Source organism: Toxorhynchites rutilus, chromosome 1 (assembly GCF_029784135.1).
Source record: "Toxorhynchites rutilus septentrionalis strain SRP chromosome 1, ASM2978413v1, whole genome shotgun sequence".
In the NCBI taxonomy this organism is placed as follows: domain Eukaryota; kingdom Metazoa; phylum Arthropoda; class Insecta; order Diptera; family Culicidae; genus Toxorhynchites; species Toxorhynchites rutilus.
Window position 1 is genome coordinate 76830997 of NC_073744.1, and position 23576 is coordinate 76854572.

At 39.2% G+C, this 23576-nt stretch overlaps 1 protein-coding gene across 1 annotated transcript in view; it reads left to right on the forward strand.

The window, feature by feature from the left end:
• The window catches only part of LOC129761085 (uncharacterized), a 149992-nt gene that overhangs the window by 62698 nt on the left and 63718 nt on the right, over nt 1-23576 (forward strand). Inside the window, exon 15 of the mRNA XM_055758788.1 lies at nt 20926-22156. Coding sequence (XP_055614763.1) covers nt 20926-22156 — 1231 coding nt within the window. The remainder of the gene's footprint in view (nt 1-20925; nt 22157-23576) is intronic.

Below are 23576 nucleotides of genomic sequence, written 5' to 3' on the forward strand. Positions count from 1 at the left end.
GGGTACCAAATTGTATAAATTAGAACCCATTTCAGGTTAATCATCGATGGTTATGACTTGTGACAATGACTTACGAACGTTACATAGAAAATAGTTCGTTATAATGTTGCTTTGGCTCGTTAAACTGTCTGGTGTTCCGATGGACCGATTCGTCGCTGGTTCAAGTCTGGTTTTTGCTTAGTTCGACTTCCAGTCAGTGTGCTCTTATGGCCAGCTGACTTCTTTCGTAGAATCTAGCGTGTCTCATATTTTGTACTATTTGATAAAACGAGTTTCAAGTCATAACTATTACAATAGCTATGTGTGTTGTGCCACGTGATCTCTGGTCGAATTAATTGCTGCTGCGAATGTTGTTAACATCGATGTCGTTGCTTTTGAACTCCGATCACAATGACGGCTGTTGATTTGGTTAAATCCTTGTGCGTTTTTTGCAGTACATTTCACACAATACAACATTAACTGGTCACTAGCAGGTTCAAGCCATTTTCGCCTGTATGTTGAAGAGCACCAATTCGTAATTATTCCTAGTGGTCAGCCTGTTTGATATTCATACGCTTCTGACACCCATCATGCACAACAAGTGTTATAGTTTGCAAATAATTTCATCCTAAAACATACTCAACAAAAGTTAGAGGTGCTGAATGCTACAACAATATTTCAAAGTAATTTTTGAAATAACTTCGTGATAAAAGTTTGCATTAGGGTTAGACATACCTCATTGACACTACAAGTGTTTAGATTTGAAATATTGTACGTAAATGTTTTTAACTTGATATGTGTGTCAACAAAAATATCGGGGAAGAAATAAATATAATCCTGTTTCAAGGTTCTCAAAGACTCAAACTTTTTTTTTCTTACCCATTATCACTAGATGTAGACAAACCATTGCGCTACGGACCAATGATTCAACCGATTTGCTTGCCAACTAGTTTCACATCCCCCTTATTCTCCAGACTTGGCTCCCTCATTTTTGTTTTCATTTTTGCACGAACTCTTTAAACGACCCTCGTAATAGTTGTACTTTTAAAACGCTATCTGCAGGTGTACGGGATTTCGCCGGTTCGCTCAGAATCGTCGCCGGCTGGGGTCTACTCGAAGACTTCCCAACATAGAAAAAGGTGCGATCTGTAGTATCGTAGTCAATATATCATATTGACATAGTTGATTAGCTTCCATCTGAACGTTCGTTCGTTCAGCTAGAACGTTCCAGTAGAACCTTTAATTACAGATAAATTTTTTATTGAATTAAAAATTTACCGTTGCGTCTTTGATTAATAATATTCCATGAAATAAAAATAGCACAGCAAATCGATGTGTAGTTTTGAAAACTTGAATAAATTCTATACAGTGTAAAATTATTGCTTTGGTGATTTTTTGTTGACACAGTCAGTATCGCGATCAAGAATTGCTAGCGAGTTTGTGAGTTGGAGAATCACACAAATGGCACTGTCTTGTTTATGCGTAATTCCCGACCCTCTCCAATTTTTTTGAAACTTGGTAACCACCTTGGGAACTACCTCAAATCACAATTTTGATTGTCATATGACCAATTTAAAGTACAACTGATTTTCGAAAAGGGCGTATTCAAAATCATTTATCTTTGTTTCAAAAAATCTAGATGTTTGATTAAAATATAATGTTTGAGAGAGTTGTTGGAAAATCAATTGACTATTTAGTAAAAATAACATTTTAAATACTCTCCATTTTGGTGAGTACGACACGGCACTACTATACGTGAAACTTTGTAAAATAAGAAGTGTTGTATTTATGTTGTCAATTAAATTCGGGGTCAATTCACGGTTTTAACGTGTAGGTCTTGCTGTTAACAATGTAGGGAATTGTGGTTAGGGATCGAGCATTTCGTTTGGTAATGCAAAAAATGCAATTAAACAATTTAGCTGGTTGCTGATTTTGAGGTTCGAAATGGTATACTTAGCACATGGTACTCGCGATCTTGATATTATGTTACCAATATATGTCTTTCTTAGAAGTAATTATGTTATTAATTAGCCCGCTTCGCTTCCCTGAATTCACTTGACCGTTTTTCATTCCTTTCCCTATAAATAAGCAGAACTGAACACCCGATGATATCAATAGACTACAGCAGCAACACGAACTTCCCAAGAGGGCACTCATGGCTATTGGATACTTAATATACATCACCTGGATATAAAGTTATTATAACCCTATCCAAACAATGTTCCGGACAACGTGGTAACGTAGGAGAAAATGTTATTTTTATCCATAATATATTTCTGTAGTTATAGATTTATTTGACTTAAGTTTCTATCTATGTAGATCTAACCTATTTAGACATTTAGACTGCTAAATGATGGCTCCTTGTCCTCTTCTGCATAATCAAATAAATAAAATAAAGAGCTGGCTAAAGAATGGCTTTAATGATATTTTATGCACATTTTTGAACATCGATATACAAAAAATCAAAAAAGTTTCGAATTTCTCGTGTTTATGCTAGAATGTGGTTCCGTATTCTACATCATCCTACACTTTTAAAGGATATAAATTAAATATAAGAAACTGTTTTCCCAGGACCTCCGAAGTAGTAGAAGAGTAAACATTACAGATTTCGGAACAATGAAAAATCTCAAATTAAATGCAATTACTTTAAACAATCACAGTCCTATGTCAATATCCCGTCCGTGCCACTAGACCCAAACCCATCTATTTTTTTTCACAAAAGCAAACTTAAATCTTTTTGCGAGCTGGTGCCTTGAAGAATTAGACTCATGGGGTTCAATGTTATCGTCAAAACATAAGCCCAAATGTTGGTATCAGCCAGGGTTGCCAACTATATTTTTTTAAAAATCAGGAGGAATGAATATAAAAATCTGGAAAAATCAGGATAGCTCAAATTGGGTTGCCCTGCAAGTTCATATCGATTTTTGGAAATACGCATCAAGCAAAACGCAAAAAGCATCATTTTTATAGACATATATTTATTCAATTTTATTTGCACAGTTTTGTTTCACAATCTTTCGCTTTCTTTAACGCAGCTCAGAAGTTGAGTCCTCCCAAAATATGTTTGCTTTTTCGGCTTTGTAAGAAATTTTTTGTGCTGTCCGTAGAGTCCAAGTTCCCAGCCAGAACTCCAAAATGTTGAGTTTTTGTGAAATCGGGAAACCAAAAAAACAAATGGTTAAGTAAGAGTTAGGACTACGTGTTTGAAGCATTCAAAAACACCAAGTAATTATTTTAATTCATAATATAACGATTTGAAACTATGCAGATCTGATAGAGTATCTTTCTTTCATGCCAAATTCAAGCTTTAATGTCAATGTCAACATAAATTAAATGCATTAATAAAACGCCTTTCCCTTCGGAACAGATAGATAATAAACGAAAGAATTAAACATTATTCAAGTGCGGACCGGAGAGTTTTTTCATAAAGGTTATTATGACAGTTGTCGTTTCGAACCAGTAATGCTTTGTGTATTTATTATGGATAATTTTCATTCAGATAAAGCAAAAAGTACAAAAATCAGGAAAAATCAGGATCATTTTACAAAAATCAGGCAAAATTGAGTGTTTGTCAGAATATCAGGGAACGTGCCAAAAAGTCTGGGAAATCCTGAAAAATCAGGAAGGTTGGCATCTTTGGAATCAGCCTTAATTTACCGAATGTCCTTCAACCGCAGTTGACCATAAGGGCTTCCGACGTTTGATTTACGCGTTGAGGGCAGTCGAAAGAGTTTCTTATACTTTTTTTTATCATTGGCGCCACAGTAGATTTAAGACAATCCAGCATTTCTACCAGTTCCCGAGTTGACGTAGATGGATTTTGGAGATGACTGCACATTTTGTTTGTCTACTCCTGCAAGATGAATATCTCAGGACCACGTAAGTTTTAAACTGCGACAAAATAGACTGAGCGGAACTGGTGGCAAACAACAAAATGCCAAAATGAGGTGTCCCATTTCTAGATGACCTAAGCTTCACCATACATAAAGGGTGTGTCACATCAAATTGCATCACGGAAAAAAACGCTGTAGAAATTCGCCCAGTCCATTCCTTTTGAAAATTTTAGACAGTAAAATAAAAACTATTAAACAACTTTTGGCATTTTCTTTTTATTCATACTTCGAGCCCAAGCCCGTATGCTCGCACCTTCCTCTTTACCCCGTCCATAAGGTTCTGTACAACGTCAGGTTGTAGTTTTTTTTTTAACAGAAATCCATTTTCTCTTGAAGTCCGCCTCCGATTTGACAACTTTTGGGTTCTTCCGGAGGGCCTGCTTCATAATCGCCCTATTGAGCGAAGCTCCGGCGCTTTGGGAGGGTTCATTTCCTTTGGCACGAAGGTGACCCCGTTGGCTTCGTACCACTCCAACACGACCTTTGAATAGTGGCACGAAGCGAGATCCGGCCAGAAGATGGTCGGGCCCTCGTGCTACTTCAATAGTGGTAGTAAGCGCTTCTGTAGGCACTCCTTAAGGTAAACCTGCCCGTTTACCATGCCGGTCATCACGAAGGGGGCGCTCCGCTTTCCGCAAGAGCAGATCGCTTGCCACACCATATACTTTTTGGCAAACTTGGATAGTTTCTGCTTGCGAATCTCCTCCGGAACGCTGAATTTGTCCTCTTCGGAGAAGAACAACAGGCCCGGCAGCTGACGAAAGTCCGCTATGACGTAGGTTTCGTCGTCCATTACCAAGCAATGCTGCTTCGTCAGCATTTCGGTGTACAGCTTCCGGGCTCGCGTCTTCCCCACCATGTTTTGCCTTTCGTCGCGGTTAGGAGCCTTCTGAACCTTGTATGTACGCAGGCCCTCCCGCTGCTTGGTCCGCTGGACGAATGAACTTGACAAATTCAGCTTATTGGCGACATCCCGGACCGAACTTCTCGGATCACGTCTAAACTACTTAACTACGCGCTTGTGATCTTTTTCACTGACGGAGCATCCATTTTTGCCGTTCTTCACCTTCCGGTCGATGGTTAGGTTCTCGAAGTATCGTTTTAGTACTCTGCTGACCGTGGATTGGACGATTCCCAGCATCTTACCGATGTCCCGATGTGACAACTCCGGATTCTCGAAATAAGTGCACAGGATTAATTCACGACGCTCTTTTTCGTTCGATGACATTTTTCCAAATTTACGAAAAATTGACAGTGAAGCATGGCCAACGTGATCTATACACTCTTATCTGATTATAAGCGAAAGCTGAAGATATAATTCCTAAAAATTAAATTTCTACAGCGTTTTTTCCGTGATGCAAATTGATGTGACACACCCTTTAGAAGCCCATAGTGGTCTTGTAAAGTTATGAAATTGAGTTTAGGCCAGCTGTCAGTTTTTTGTTATTTTTTTTTACAATGCAAATAAAAATATTCTTACAGTTGAATATATATATTTTTTGTGAAAACATTGGTTCGATTTTTGTAATTGTTTGGTCATAAACTGTAATTAACGTATTATTATTAACGTAACGTCAGTGTTAATTTCTCCCGAGAAATTCATCAAATTTCCCACTGTCCCACCACGCGTAACGAGCCACTCTCGCCAGGTTCACTCGGCTCCGTACTCGATGGTAGAAAGTGAGAGGTGGCCAATGTTCGGTTGTACCCTGTTATATTCCTTCCCCCTATACCCACCCCACCCATGTCGTCGGTTGGGCTCATCTTCATATGGTCGATATGGGCTGTGTGCACGCGTGGTTCGCTAAATGAAAATGAAAGTATAGATCTTCACGCGGTTGCGTCAAAACGCGCTCAACGTTGCCCTGCTTCTCTCATTTGCGTGTTGGTGTCCGGCAGGTACAAAACGAAAGTGTTTCTTCGATGGGGGTTGGCAAGCTAACGGATGAATCCGGTGAGTGACCGTGATCGTGTGCCGCCGATGTACGTCGATGGATCGACGACCAGCGGCCGCAGGATAGCAGATAGCCAGATAGCCTCCTCGAACGCGGTACCGCGACATTCGGTGAGCCCTACGGCAGCTACGATCAGTGCGATCGAACTAGTCACATTGTCAAGGTCTTCTCCCGAAGGGGGTCCCTGAGCAAGCAAAGAGGTCGCTAGGTGGCACCTTTCGAAGTGTGTTGTGTACAGAGTGTTGCACCCCGTGTCGAATAGTACACGTTTGCGTGTGAAAAGAGGAAAGTCTCGCCACAGCAAGACCTTGCGCTCGATTTCGGTAATCCCCAGAAAGAAGTTCGGATTGGGGTTGGAGAGTGATTTGGAATTGTACGTGAAATTAGGAGCATTAAACGGATTAGCTATGCTATCATAACGAAGTTGGTTCACAGGTGACTGGAGTTGGAAGTGTGTGTCAATCGTGCATCGAATTGGTGCTACTGTGTGGCGCTGAGGTTTTACGTTGCGAAAAAAATCGTACCTGACCGTTTTACATAACCACTTGTGGCGGTGGACTTTATTGTTGGCGTCGAATCGATGGAAGGTGTAAACGAGTTAAATTTCACCCTTCGATCAGCAGACTAGTGAAGCGAGGAAACTACGAAACGCTTCCATCGTGTAACTGTTGAGTGGTACTTATCGGAGTTGAAGAAAAACAACCCTCGTGTGTTTCGTATTGGTAGTAAAATAAAAGGGAACACACTTTATCGTGTTCAGAGGATTGTTGTGAGATTACTTGCCCCATAAAGTGTCACCCACTAATGAATCTTTGTGTCGTCGAGTTACAAACGAGCAGCAGTTCGTTGTCGTAGGGTGCAATGGCTTGTTGTGGTTTTTCGTAAAGACTCCCACCCGCTTGCGACGAGGGAACGTCGATCGCGTTTGGGGCCAAAACCTCTCAGTCAAAGTTGTGCCGTGTGTTGTGACGGAAGCTGCAGACGAAAAATGGATTTGTGACAAACGTGTCGCGCATGGGAAAATAAGATTTGGAAATAGGCGAACGACGGCGTCGGTGATGGTCGCACAGTGATAGAAATTATTGGTGAGGACGAGGATGTTGCTTTGAATAGCTAATATTTAGATCTGTTCCGTGTGAGTGAGAATTGTATTGAAAATCAGGTGGTGAGGTGAAATGGGATGGATTCACGGTGGTAATGTTTTGGAACTGGATCAAAACAGGATTGCGGCGCATAGCATCCGGGGGCGTTCCAGGAAAAGGAGAAAACACCATCAACACAAACGATAATGGTTGTTTATATCGTAGAAAGGTTGCAGTAGAGCCAACGTTAAAGCATTAATATCATAACCGGTTGATGGAACGGTGAAGATTTGGTTTATTTTGATTCCATACTTAATGGAAGCCATAAGCTAGCTCAGCGTTTTTGCGTTTCATATAATATCAAAAATATCGTACCGTTGTTGTTAAACCAATTTTGTGTTATGTACAGAAAGAACACTTTGAGACATCGAATGAAAGCGTGTGACAATATTTTAGCTGATGCTAAAGCCCAATCCGGATATCTGTAGTGAATCTATTTATCCAAGTGCCGTGCGCCGATGATTATTAGGCAATAAATTACCTTGAAGGCTAGAGGCTCGTCTCCTATGTTTTAAACAAACCGGGCAATCGGTAAAACACTGGTGCGAGAGGCCGCAGCTTCCGACGGCGCGTCGACGGGAATTCTGGATTATTTGCCATTCGGGTGAACGTTCTACCCAGATAAATTCGAGTGACCTTGAATCTCGTAAATGTTCTAGAATCTCGCTGTTATAATACTGTCTCTTTTATCACCTTCCAATACATAATTTGTCTTGTTTCCTTTTTGTTTTATAACTGACTAGCTGACCCGGCAAACTTCGTCCCGCCCAAAATTTGTTTTTTGTTATCAACACCTTCAAACTTTCACTTTTTCTCACTAAGCGCAAGTTATTTGGGTCCAATCGCAGAACTGTTCATTGATTGATCTTCTAGTCGAGCCCGTTGAATTTACCTTTTACTATAAAATTCCTAGTACTTCTACCAAAACTCATCATTATAATATCAGAATATTTTCAGACACAATTCTCGTTCAAGATTTCATTTTTTTCAACTACTTGCAAATAACATGTTTCTCCGTTACATGGAATAAATGTTTGGTACAGAAAATATGATAGAATATAGATAGCCCTAAATCGGACAATTCCTCGAGTTTTGCTCTCATCAACACATTCGGCGATCCATTTTTATTTATATAGATAGAAGACGATATAGGAGTGCGTTTTATCACATTAAAATCCATTTCCACTTTCGAACAAAAATCGATTTCGTTAGCGCAAACATCAAATGGACTAACAACGTTTGTCACTATGTAATTGTAAAACATATGCGAATTTTTACTTCAGATTTTTCCGAAAGTTTCCATATGTCAAATTTAGTTCCATTTGCTTGATTAGTTCTCGTGTTATGCAGAAGTTTGTGTTTCATTTGTATGGGAGCCCCCCCTTAGAGAGGAGTGTCGAACCGCCTTAGAAATGTTTCTTCTCCATAAAACCTCCACATACCAAATTTAGTTCCGTTTGCTTGATTGGTTCTTGAATTAGGCGGAAATGTATGCTTCATTTGAATGGCAGCCCCCTCCCCCCTCAGAGAAACGGGAGGTGTGTCTATTCACCATAAAAACGTTTTGTGTCTCCTAAAACCTTCGCATGCCAAATTTGGCATTTTCTTGATTAGTTTTCGAGTTATGCAGAAATTTGTCTTTCATTTGTATGGTAGCTTTCCCTTAGAGAGAGGGTGGAGTGTCTAACCACCGTGAAAACATTTATTGCGCCATAAAACCTCCATATACCTAATTTGGTTTCGTTTGCTTGATTGATTCTCGAGTAATGCAGAAATTTGTGTTTCATTTATATGGCAGGCCCCATAAGAGAAGGGGAGGAGTACCTAACCATCATAGAATCATTAATTGCACCCTAAAACCTCCACATGGCAAATTTCGTTTCATTTACTTGATTAGTTCTCGAGTAATACAAATATTTATGTTCCATTTGCATGGCAGCTCCCCCCCCCTCTCTAAGAGAGGGGGGAGGAGTGTCTAACCTACGTAAAAACATTTATTGCACCCTGAAACCTTCACATGCCAAATTTGGTTTCGTTTGCTTGAGTAATCCAGAAATTCGTGTTTCATTTGTATGGTCACGGATAGGGATTGCATTACCGTGCCAAAATTTCAATAACCGGTTATTCGGTAATGAAAATTTCTTTACCGGTAAAACCGGTAAATTAGTGGCGAAAAAATACTTTGAAATAAACCATTTTCTTGAAGAAACGACTTTTATTGATAATAATTAGTTTACAAAAAAACATTTTTCAAGTTTTTGCTACTTAGTAGCTACTATTTTGCTACTACTCAGGGACACAAATAATGTTAATGTTATCGTTTTCTGATCTTAACCGGATCTCATGAACGAAATTTCCAGGAGAGAAAAACGCATTTTCATAGTTCAATGATGTTGGGCGTACAATACGAAAAGCATCGAATACCATTGTCATGTATTTGCCTCCGATGCCCTCTGTTAATACCTTTGATTGCTGCCATTATCGTTCAAGTTTTCTCTTGATGCTCATCTATTCTGCAGGTTCTGCATCGTTCAATGGATTTTTTCCCTCTTGTTGTCCAGCTACTGAAGTCTGAAGTCACGAACGATTTCAAATGCCTGCTTGATCAATGCATTTCGTGACTTTTGATAGGAGGCGCCTAAGTCATCATTAATTATGTCACGACTAGGAATGGGCGCTCTTTAGAAAAACATCGATCTTGACGAAACGATTTTCTAAACGACGATTTTCGATCCACTGATTAAATCGGTACCAAAGAATTGATCTTTGAAAAGCCAAACGTATTTTTTACAATTCCTTTATTTATTGTATATGAGAGCCGTCTTTTCTTTAAACAGGAAATACAGATTTTATATTTCTATTTAAACACCAAAGACATTTAATTTTGTTACTTATTATGAAGGCCACAAGAAAATTTAATGTTCAGAAAAATTGCATTTTCCAGGGCATTCATCTTGAGACGTCATGGAATTAATCAAATAAGTTTATTGAAAATTATCACTAGAAATTCAACAACTGGTATTTGTTCAGAACTCAGCTAGCAAACATCCCATGAATTCCGTCCGTACTACACTGAAAAACAAATCTAAAAAAAGTTTTTCTGAGATCGAGAAAATCGAAAGAAAAAGATCGATTTTTGCGATTTTTTCGAGTACAAAGAATCGATCCAAAAAATCGAAATGGGAAAGAAAAATCTTCTATAAATCGATCCAAGATCGCCCAATCCTAGTCACGACCACCAGCAAAATGATTGTTCATATACGCGAACAAATCTGCCTATACAAAATGTTTATCCTTTCCTTCAGGGCTCCATGCAGCTGCTTCGAAATTTCTGATGGTTGCTCCGATAGCTGTTCTAACATAAATTGCAATCCGACGTCAGGTTTATAAAGGGTACAGTTCTTCCGCCATAACAGTTAAACAGCGATGAGAACTGGTTGGAGGGCACCAATCAATTCCTTTATCGCTGTCTGTTTTTCATCGCTGAAGCTTATCCTGTGTCTCGTCTTCAGATCGAGCAGCTCTGAAGCTGAATCTCGGAGGTTATAGAATCGGCGCAGCACTACCAGTTGTGTTTTTTTTCGATCTGTTGGTTGCGCTTCTTTACGAGCCCGTTCTGCCCCACGTGCTCCATGACTTCGATGTGGTCGACTGAACCCACTCAGACCCATCGCACACACGGAGGATTGTTTGCAGATCGGAGAAGGTTAGATAGATAAACAACATCTATTGTTTGCTATCTATCTTGGTTGGAATGAATTGACATTGTTTAGAAAAAAAGGATCTGTGTTTCCATATGATTAACCTTCTAAGTGCGTGCAAATTATCAATAATTCAATGCTTTCGGATATTATTTTGCGATTGTTTGTGCCTTAAAGTTAGCTACAAACTACCAGAAGTTAAAACTTAGCCAACAAAATTTGAATTAATTACTTAACTAGTACGTGAACAATAAAGCAAATCAGAACCTTGGACTTCATACCTAATACACAAAAAATTAAAGGATCTGTTCCCAATCTGTAGAGATTTTAAGTCCAAGGTTAGGAGATTAAGTATTTATTAATTATACCCTATCATATCTAACCTTAGTAGAAAAATATTGAACGTACAGAGCACGATTACGACAAACATTTAGAAACAACAGTTGAGTGGTAGTGATCACTGAAGTAAGCTCACATACGACATGAATTAGCCTTCAAATTAATCTATTTGAACCCAACAAGATTTGACAGAACCAGCGATCATTTCACTACCACCCAACACGATCTTATTTTGATTCTCGAGTAATATTTCGAAGCGGGATAAAGGCAAATATTATTGTAAAAATTGAATTACCGAGATTACCGGTTATTGATTGTAAATTTACCGATAATTCGGTAATGAAAAATGACCCAGTATTACCGGTAAAACCGGTAACGATAAAACCGGTTAACAATCCCTAGTCACGACAATACGACGCTTCTGGTGGTCAAGCGGCTTCAGTGAGTGGTTATTGTTCAACCAGAATGATTTGCTAGTTCCAAGCGTCATTGTGTGTGTTCTTTGTGCAATTTGGTTGGTTCAGGTCAATCACGGAGAGCAACTACAAATTGTACAGTCTACCCAAGCTCAAGCTCACAACGATGTCACAGAGATGCACAACGCTTGAGAACGAAGCGTGAGAGACTGATTTGGGTATTCCTCAATTGATGCACTAACGGCAAAGGGGGGGGGGGGGGGGGGTTGTATGCCATACAAATGAAACCACAAATTTCTGCATAACTCGAGAACTAAAGAAGAAATGTTTTTGTTGTGGTACAACACTCCTCCCCCCTCTCAAAGGGGGCTGCCAAACAAATGAAACGAAAGTGCATAACTCGAGAACTAATCAAGCAAAGGGGTAAAACTCGAGGAAAGAATCGTCCGATTTCAGATTTCTTCATTTTGCTATGATCAAACAGATATTCCATGTAAGGGAGAAACACGTTTTTTGCAAGTGATTGAAAAATCTTGAACGAGAATTGGGTCTCAAAATAATTTGATATTGCCATGATTATATATATATATATATATATATATATATATATATATATATATATATATATATATATATATATATATATATGTAGTATCAGTCCAATAAATTGTATTGTAATTGTGTAATAAATATTGTGATTAGTGTAGTGTTGTTTTTAAATATCCAGTGCTTTCAATTGAAACACTGGAATCCTTGGCTACGAAGATAAACCGATAGGCTAAAGTACAGATCCCCGAGAACCAGTCCCCATACAGCTAGTTTTACCCAAGATTTTGAAAAACATTTTCCCATGCAATTAAAAGTTATACACAAGAGAAAGTGTTGCATTTTTTCAAGCACAATCTTTAGTTATCGAAATAAAACCAATTTTTTACAGTAGTTCAGTATATCTATTTATTTCAGCTCAAATAGGTCGTTTAAAATTGGATGGGTTTGTGTAAAATGCTTGACCATCAGAGCCTATCAGGACAGTTCGACGGGTTCATGTCCTTCGGTATAAAATTTACAGAATTAGCCGTATACCACACTTGCACGGTTTTGGAATAGTGGCATGGGGTCAACTAGAGGCACTCAGTTCAATAGATCTGGTTCACTCCGTTTGTGCGGACTTCAAAAGCGGTATAAACTCAACGCTTTGGCTCGGTTATTCAAGACTGTATTGGTAATAAAAATAGAAGTTTGTTACGTAACGATTACGGCTATCCCCTCCCCCTATGTCACATTAAGTAACGCCTTGTTCAGACATTTGTGGTTCGATCACGCACATGTTACTTTGCGCCACAGTATCCGTGCAACAATATGAAAATTAGTTACGATACTATCAGAAATATTTCCAATCTAAACGAAAATCTTTGCGAATGCGTGCAATCTTCATTATTTATTATATGTTCATACTACGTAGTCTTACGTCAAAAATGTGAATTTTACGTCATGGCTGCTGGAAGTGAACATAGGATTCAAGAGTAAGAAGTTCTACATGAATGGAATTAATGCCCGAAAAATGAGGAAAAATTACAGATACATATTAGATACATTAATGGAAATTTGCATTTATGAAAATTACGAGCATTGCTACAACTGAATTAATAAAAGATTCTTATGCGCATTTGATGCATTAATGTCCCTCATGCTAACATGACATGTGAACTCCACCTGCGAATGACGGATCTCAATAATAGCATGTCCAAATAAGAACCTGAAATTATTGAGAACCAGAGCAGTGCTCCGTGATCTCGCAAAGTGACGCAAGCGCCAGAGGTGAGAATTTTCAGTACGAGACTTTTTTTAAAATTGCATGTAAAATCAGCATACGCGTACATTACGAAAATCAGATCTGTACAAAATGTGTATTGTTGATGGAAAAACATTGCCATCGGCTTGATTTTTTAAAAAAAGCAGTTTTATTCAAGCTATGCCACCAACGCCAGTTTGTTGTGGAAACAGCAAATTTAAATCGCTGTTTCCACAACCGATTGGCGTTAATCCATCAAAGTATGCGGGAATCTGTTTCCAATTATTTTCTCCAACATGATGCCATTGAGCGAAGCATCAGGAAGCATCAGGGAGAAGAATTCACACACTTTCCCAACGTTGTAGCATGCGTCGAGCAGATTAACGTAGTTGAGAACCCGATTGTAATAATTATGGACAGCACCGATTTTGACGTATGGTAACGTCTTTCGGGAACATATTGGGGTACAAATTGAAAATCGAAAATCGAACACATCGTGAAAATTGTCCAATTTCAAACGCTTATTGCTCAATCATCATTTCATGATGGATTGATGAAATTTTTGCGTCAATCGATTTCGGCACTCCATAAGATTTCTTATATTAAGGAAAATAATATATGTCATGAAACTAACTATCGAACAATTGAAAAAACTTAATCCCTATCCTAACGGGAATACCCACTTCTGATTGGTCGAAATTGACGACACATGCGGCGAGTCCCTAACAGAGATTTCAAAAACCAAGCTGTCTGGGGGAAATCGGCATTGCAAATACATGAAAGTAGGGGGAGCTTTTTTCCCACCGAAATCTGTTCTCTAACAGAGACATCAAAACTAAGCTGCCGGGGGTAATAGACATTGCAAATACATGAAAGTAGAGGGAGCTTTTGTTCCTACCGAAAGGTATTCCCTAACAGAGACATTAAAACCAGGCTACTTGGGGGAAATCGACATTGAAAATTCATGAAAGTAGGGGGAGCTTTTGTTCCCACCGAAATCTGTTCCCTAACAGAGACATCAAAACCAAACTGCCTGAGGAAATCGGTATTGCAAATACATGAAAGTAGGGGGGAACTTTTGTTCCTACCGAAATGTGTTCTCTAACAGAGACATTAAAACCAAATCATTATCAAAGACTTTAACGATATAATTCTTAAAAGATATCCGAAATCAACAGATAGCCTAACGGAATTCTACGTCAACTATGCGGTCGTGTCTCGGACACAACCCTTCTGTGACTTTTTTTGAATTCAAAATGCAATTGAAACCATTCGTGTTAAATAATGTCGTCCGAAAGCATCCGAGGCAAAACAGATACAGTTTACGCGAGGACGTTTTGAGTTTTGTTACAAGATGCGTTTCGCTTCGTTTGGAGCGTTTAGAAGAGTGCAACTGTTCACTAAATCCGACATTTACCTTTCAATCAACACTCAGCTTCAATTCATCCGAAAGAGAAATTGAACAGGTGAGGAAAGTAAACATCGTCAAGAAGCTTTGTCCCTTAATGCCTGAAGAAAAAAACACTACATTCTATACTTTTATGGTTTATAAAATGACGCTTCCTTTGCTTTCGTGCATTTCTTACTCTACTCTCGCACCGTGAGGACTCGTTTGTTTGGTACCAAGCAGACAGCTCGTTCGTCTTTCGGTGGTAAGGCACCACGAAAGCAGCTCGGATAAGCGCACCAGCCGCAGGAAGTGTGAAGAAGCCACATCGCTATCGACCGGGAACTTTGCGTGAAATTCGTCGCTATCAGAAGTCGACCGAATTGCTGATCTACAAGCTACCTTTGCAGCATTTGATTCGTGGAATTGCTCAGGACTTCAAAACCGACTTGCGCCTCCAAAGTTCCGCGGTTATGACGCTGCAGGAGGCCTATTCGAAGATACCAATTTGTGTGCTATTCATGCAAAACGCGTCACATCATGCCCAAGGACATCCAGCTGGCCCATCGTATCCGAGGAGAGCGTGCTATATTAGCTTAGCATATAATCAACGGCCCTTTTCAGGGCTCCAAATTTGATGGATTAGAGTTCAGAAACGTTGTTTGTAGGCGAAAATCGTGGTGTCGATGATAATTCGATACCGATAGGTGCCATGGATATGCGTTTGATAGTGAAGAATATGAAATACATGACATGATGTAGTGAATATTTCCCCATATCGAAGAAATCACTTTGATGAAACTACATTATAAAATTATTTGTGTACGAATGCCGCAATCGATAGTCGACTCTAATTTGCGCTGGGTAATTTCCTCGGAGGACTCGATTCCTCCTTTGAGTATTAAGAATCTCTTTCAGGCAAACCGAAGTGGTATGAATCACATTATTCGAAAGATAAAATGAAGATGTTTTCTGCCAATTTCCTTCAACCTCCAAACATCTCTTTCTCCCGTTTGTCGTTATTGCGTTCACTAATCCTTTCTCACAACACCCATTTCTCGTTTGAGAAATTGTTGAGTAAACATCGTTTGCCAGTGCGCATAGAGCGGGAATTCCTAAAGATTCATTGCCCCTCTAATAAACTGCCGAAAGACGTGGTCTTACTTTGATCGCACTTGATTGAAAAATCCAAAACCAACCTGCCAACCAACCAACCAAGCTGCGACCAAAAAAATGAAATGTATTTGGTCGCAGCATTATATGAGTAGAAAGCAAATAATCGCTCGAAAATTACATGATTTTCGCGATGTGAAACATTTTCCGTTTTTCATGTTATGCATCCAATATTGGATACGAAAATTTTCTACTGATGGGGAAAAATAATACTCAGAAGCTTTCCTGTTAATTGCGATTGATTGAAAAATCACAAAACCAAATGTATATGGTTGCAGTGTTGTATGGATGGAAAACATTAAAATAAACTCTTTCGCATGAATGTATTTTTCAATTCCCAGGGGAACTGGTAGATTATTTTTCAGCAACGATGATAGCAACAAGGGTTCCGCGCGTGTATGTGTGTTTGGCGGCTGCTCCGATGTTTCAAGCCGAACCGTGGCATCACTCTCCTCCTGATGGATTCCCTTCTGGCCCAAGGTGCACAAACAGGCTCTTGGTGACACCGTTCATCAGCGCTTTCATGATAAACGAAGTTAGCTTCATCACAACAGCAACAACATGCTCCAATCGCTGTTCAATTATAACTGAGTGGGTTTCCGAGCGGCGCTTGCTTATATACCGATTGGTGATTTCAATAACCTGTTTTGAAAGCAATTTCAAGGCTATTGAAACAAGTTTTTGGATGAATAAGTAACAGGTATATAACGCGTAGACATTTTATCTTTCGAATGAAGTGTTTATCATACCATTTCGTTCAGTTGTTTAGGAGCTATTAACGCTCAAAATCTCGGTCTCCGGCGTAACGCTTTCGTTTTCGAAACTTTGATTTTACCCCCCGGTATAGCAATGAAAGACGTAGTCCTACGTCAAAAATAAATATCACGCCGAGTATTAAAACTACTCAACAATTGCTGAGTCTTAATAAGAAAGACTTCAGCACATTCACTGGTCTTATAACAGGACACTGTCCGAGTAAACACCATCTCTAAAACATGGGTTTAGTGCAAAATGATATTTGCTTTGCCGAAAGCGTAACCTCAGAACATTTGCCCTGCAATTGCGGAGCTCTAACAAGACGCCTTGTTAAAGCCACTCTATTTTGGAGCCCAAGGAAGTTTGGTATGTGTCGCCGATCAGGACTATAAATTTCACCAAACAGATTATTCCTGATTTGCACCTATCTCGCTATAACTTTCAGTCTACTTCTTCATCAATAAGCAGTAGATAAGCTTGATGCGTAGTAGAAAAAATGGGGCATACTACAATAGTTCAAAATAATGGACACAGTGCTTCACTCCCAACAAGGGAAAAAACATGACACAACAAAGAATTTGAAAAGATCCTGATAATTCCTAATTTAAAAAAAAAGTATAGAAATATGTCTAATCATGGCTGGCGACTATTTGAATAATAATCTAACAATGATAGTGGAACGCCTTGGGAATTCAAGCAAAACGTCTCTTAACTATTCGTTGAATCGGAGATGCTCAAAACCGTCCGCTCCCACAGTCGTTTTGTGTTTTGGTCATCGACAGCATGCAGCACGTTATGACACAACCGCAATCACATGACTACCCCTTCGCTCAAAAAGCGAAATGGTCAAACGAAAGAAGTTTGCCGTCTGTTGTGATTTATCAATATTTTATATCTCGTCGCTGAATCCTCCTGCTACGGTTCCAGCCACGCGTCTCGGTGGCAAAAATGGCATACAAAGCCAGCATCCCCGATGTCCAAAACTAACTGATGCCATCTTAATGTGAACAATTTGTGCTACAATCAAACCCGCATTCAAATGTTATGAAACAGACTTTCTAGTAGCCAGCGGACACTATTCAATGTCAATCATTTCTTGACACAACCTCCTTGTTGCACCGAACGATGCGTACGCGCTTCCGTAATCCCATCTCGTTTATGTCCACGTGCCAAATGTTTAACGCATAACCTCACAACTTTGTGCCCGCTAGATGGACGCTTTTCCCTCTAATTTATTGTACAATAAACGGGCCGGTCCCATGTTTCCACCTTGAGTGAGATGGCAACCGCTGCGTTGTTGTGTCATAGCGATTGAAAAATGCGACCGAACGGAACCCCCGAAAGGTAAAAGTTGTCCAGAGTATAATTTGGGTCATACGTAGCTATGCATCCCACATGCAGGATGCGGAATACATACATACCACTGTTCAACCGTGAAGTTGAATTGATTTCTTGAATGTGCCAAAAAGCACGTTCTTATTTCTGCAAGGACAGACAGACAAACGGCGGCAAAAAAATAGACCTTTCATCTCATTTTCATGAACGCATCTTCTCGGGCTGGTTTTGAAAGTGGATCAAGTATTTCGATAGAGGTCATCTGCAGCTGACGCTCGCGTGCGATGCGGATTACGGCCCTGGGAAGCGACGATTTCGGACACCAAAATCATACGAGTAGCCTAGATTACTGTCTATTTGCTAATTGCTCGTGAAAACTGGACAGGCACGAGAGCAATTATTTGCACCCAAAATACTTAAAAGTTTTCAAATTGAAACGTTGAATTTTTTCTCTATGCATGAAATCTTGCGCCTTATCCCTTGCATATCAAATCATTTCTGTAAACGTTTATTTATGTTTTGCAAAATTTAATGTGCAAACAAAGGCGGAGGAGATTTGTTTTAATTGATGAAACGAGTAACTATGCACAGGTCGGACCCTATTATATAAAAGCTCAATTATGTACTGACTCGATTATTTACAGTTCGGATTTCCGAACATAGCTTATTTCGAAAAAAATATACTATTTCAAATTTAAGGTGAAAATAAATTAGATATTATAAGTAGGGTAGGGCGGGACTAGTTGGTCATTTTTGAATAAATTTGGTTATAACGTTGTAGTACGAATTTTTGCGTTAGAATGGTGTGTACAACAATGAAGCTTACCTTTTACCCTTTCAATGAAAAATAACCAGAGAATCATTTATTTGACATTTCTCTTCTATTTAACGTCTTCATATTTCTCACTAAATTGACTAACTAACCCCACACACGGTGTAAGTTGGTCAATATATAGGGCACGTCTATTATATAATAGGCATTTTCTTTTTGATCAAATAATAAGCACTTTTTCATTAGAGGTTTCCTTCATTATTAATTAATTAATTAAATCAAAACAAAAATAATTAACAAAGATCATGTTGTCAATTAAAAAAAAAACAATTCATGAAAATTTCAAATTCTCATCTTTTTCTATCTGAAAACTACATAAGTCTTCAAAAGCTTGCTCGGCTTAGAATGGTAGCTTCCGGATTTTTAATCGATAGCCGTTGTTGGAAATTAGTCAGGCAATCTTTTCCAGCCATTTCGTCTCGCTTCTGTGAGGCGTCATCAGACTTCGGAATTTGCTGCGGTTTATTGCTGGCATTTGTTTTGTCATTTGTATCGTTCACCCCAAAGTATGTTGAAATAACCTCCAGGTATGCTACATTACTCTCAATTAAAAAAAAACCAATTAATGCATTGTTATGAGTTCTGATTTTCAATGTTAGCGTATATTATATTTAATGAAAATTTTACAGAAAAACAATTCAAATATGACAAGTATGACAACATGACAAGGGCTTTGTGCATTAAAACAAATGCTTTCCATATTGGTTTATAGCTTGCGTAATGAAACGCGGTATACCTGAAAATTTTATATGCGTTGCTTTCAAACAAGCAATTTCTACAATAGTGCTATTCGTATGCCCAACTAGCCCTACTGTTGTGTGACCAACTAGCCCCTCTATATATGGAAAAGAATATTCATGAACATTCAATAAAATTAATTTTAAAAGCGATTTCCCTTAGCATTTAAAACTAATACATACAATAAACCTTTGTTCTACGTTATAACCGATTTTTTTCATGATTATTAACCATTTTCAGAACAAATTTTATAATGCGCCAACAGTGAATGATTTTTGGAAAAATCGGCACCATGTTCGTATTTTTCAACCTAATTAATAAGAAGTTTTTGCAATTTGCTTATTTTATTGCATGAGTAATTCGCTTTTTTTTCAACCATAGATCGCTAATTTTTGGATGCTCAGGTTGCAAGATATCGTCGCTGAACAACTTACCCTATGACCAACTAGACCCACCCTCCCATACAATGAAATAAAAATCATGAATTTTTGATAATTTTGATTGAAGACTCACTATTTTTATATTTCTTCGCTATAAGTGAAGTTCACTTAGAACGAAGCCATTTTGACGTAGGACTACGTCTTTGATCTTCATATAGGGGGGTCACTATACGAAAACTGTAACGAAAAATTAAGATATTTCAAATGCATATTACGCAGAATCGTTCTTACGATATATGTTATGATATATACCATTAGACGGCAAATTTAGCCAGCAATTTTTTTCACCTGAAATATCAACATTGGGAATAGTTAAGCAAGTGAACAAATTAACGAATAAAAGATGTATTTTTGCGAGCGAATGCAAAGGCAAATCATGTATTATGTATTCTTTCTTTCAAATTGACTCCCGTGAATGTTGTAGGGGAACTGGGGGGAATGTGGTCACCCTAAGGAACATGCCCATTCCCTGTGCCCAAATACCACTAAAATTCCCGTTCTTCGAACAACTCAACTTGTTGTAGTTCAAGGTAGTAACCGGGTTTTTATTATACAAATTAAAAATAGTACATTTTTCATTATTATAAAAAAGGTTTAAAAATCGAACATTTTTTTAGTGAGGAGGTAAAGTGGTCACCTGTGGGGGGCAAAGTGGTCACTCGCACATATCACGCAAGAGGATACAGATTTATGCGTGTTTTCTTGTTTAAATTTGTTTAAATCATTATTGAAATAGTAAGTACATGTATGAAATGAGATAGGCCTATTCACCTAGAGTCGTAAATGAAATGTTCTCATACATACAAAAACGTAGTAGGAAACACATAACGTTTTTAAAAATGAGGCTTGGTTTAGGTTGGGGTGGCATTTTTTTCTGGGTCAAAATCACAAAAGGGAGGGAGCAGAAGGTGATATCATATCAGGTATATCAGTTTTTGAAAACAGAACATTGTCAGTAGTAATATTCCACTGACCACTTTGCCCCCCATACAACGAAATGCGAAATAATCACAGACATTGAACAAAATATCTGTTTACCTCCCCTAGAATTAGCCTAGAAATTAATTTACCCGGTATCGATTGGACACAGAGCGCCTCGGATTACTTGTATCCAGTTCATTCACATTCTACTCTGAATCGTTTGTCGGAACGGCTTCTTGATAGTGTCAGCACGGCCGGTTTATGTCAGAAGAATCATATCTTCAATAACAACAACCACATTCTTGATTTGTGTTTCATCAGTTCAGAACTCGCTCACAACACGGTAGTCATTGAAGCACCCGCTCCTCTGGTGAAATTATGTCGACATCATCCCCCACTTCTGATATCTATATCTATTTCGCCACCGCTCGTCTTCGCCAACACTGCTGAATCAACTTATTACAATTATCGAAAAGCTGATTACTCGTCAATGAACCGTTTTTTTCTTGGTATCAACTGGAATGATATTTTGGAGAACCAGGATATAGACAACGCCACGTTATCAATGTCCAATGTTTTACTTTACGCGATTGAACAGTTTGTTCCCAAGAAGAAGGCTAAGAAGTCGCTCAACACTCCGTGGACAAATGCTAATCTCAAACGCTTGAAGTCACAGAAAAGATCATACCTTCGAAAATTTGCTAAGTGTCGCAATGATTTTTGGAGAAGTCAGTATTCTTTTGTGAACAGAACCTACAAACGCCTGAACAAAGTTTCACACGCCGACTATTTAAATGGCATTCAAACGAATCTGCGTGCTCACCCAAGTGGGTTCAGTGGTGTTTTTGTCAGTGAAAGTCTTGATAGTGATCAAGTCTCTGCAACCGTTAAAAATGTACCCAGCCTGTCATCGGTCGGAGCCTGCCCTAGGATTAATCGTAATGTTGTACAAGATGCCTGCTCTAGATTGAAGAAATCTACGAATGTTGGACCCGACAGCATTCCATCTATCGTACTGAAGATGTGTTCCAGTAGCCTCTCGCTACCGTTGAGTATTTTGTTCCACCGCTCCATCCTGAGTGGGACTTTCCCGACTGCTTGGAAAAATTCTTTTGTTTTCCCTGTCTTCAAAAAAGGCTCTAGGAAGGATGTAACTAATTATAGAGGAATCGCGTGCCTTTGTGCCATCACCAAGCTATTCGAAATCATCGTATTGGATTTTATCACCCATGCTTGCAACAATTACATCGTCGAGGAACAACATGGTTTCGTGTCTAAACGGTCGACTTCCACGAATCTTCTTCTGTACACATCATACATCGCTCGTTCACTTGAACTGCGACAGCAAATCGATGCGGTATATACCGATTTCTCCGCAGCATTCGACAAAATCAACCACAACATCGCTGTAGCTAAGCTTCAACGTCTTGGTTTCAAAGGTCCCTTCTTGTTCTGGCTACGGTCTTATCTCACTGATCGTATTATGTCGGTGAAAATTGGAGACACTATATCTTTTCCTTTTCGTGTAACGTCTGGTGTTCCGCAAGGGAGCTACCTCGGCCCATATATTTTTCTGCTATACCTTAATGACATTAATTTTCGTCTGAAGTGCCTGAAGCTCTCCTACGCCGATGACTTCAAGTTGTTTTTCCGTGTGAATTCCACTGGAGATGCGGAGTTTCTGCAAGAGCAGCTGAATATTTTTGCTGAATGGTGCGCAACGAATAGAATGATTTTAAATCCATCCAAATGTTCGGTTATTTCGTTTTCTCGAAAGCGCACATTTTTTTTTCCAAAATATATATTTTTATAAAGGCTCATATGGCGTTAGCCTCATGGGACCGGGAGTTCAATACAATTTTTCTTATTATCTATGTTAGTAATATGTAACCGATTACTCGCGGTTGGCTCGAGGTTAGTATTACAAGTGTTTTCGTAATTGGGATGTTGCTGTCTCCAATGCTCTGTACGTGTGCCCGACACGGGATACTTCCTATTGGGATGCAGCTGACCATTAATCAGCAACGCCCCCCTAGTCTGTACCTCATATCTAGCGTGGTGCGTCTTTCTCGACTCGAGGAATCCAGGATAGAATGGTCACTAGCCGGCGCAATCATCAGTTCGTGTAGAGTTGTCATGAGCGGTACAACCTTTGGCTCTTGTTGAATGATCAGTGGACTGCACAACCTTTGGCCCGTGTATCTGTAAAGAGTGTGTGTATGTATTGCCGCGACTAAGTAAAAGTTTATCGATCGGATAGGAGGGATATGAAACGGGGAAACAACGAAGGAAACATCATTAAACGTTGACATCGGCGTTTCTGAGGAACAGGTATAGATGAAGCAGAAGATCAGGATCACGGCTATCTAAGATATCCTGGACGGGGATATCCGATTGTCTGCCTTGTGCTCTTAGTGCTCTAGAGAGCTGAGAGCGAGCAGCATGGAACTGGATACACGACCAGACAACATGCTCGATGTCGTGGTAGCCATCGCCACAATCACAAAGATTGTTTGCTGTGAGCCCAATGCGATAGAGATGCGCGTTTAGGTTGTAGTGATTGGACATAAGCCGAGATATCACGCGAATGAAATCACGACCTACATTCAATCCCTTGAACCATGCCCTCGTCGAGACCTTAGGGATAATCGTGTGTAACCAACGACCGAACTCATCTCCACTCCACATGCGCTGCCAACTTACGAGCGTATACTGACGAGGAATGTGGAAAAATTCATTATAAGCAATTTGCCTTTCAAAAAGAGTGCCTTCTAAAG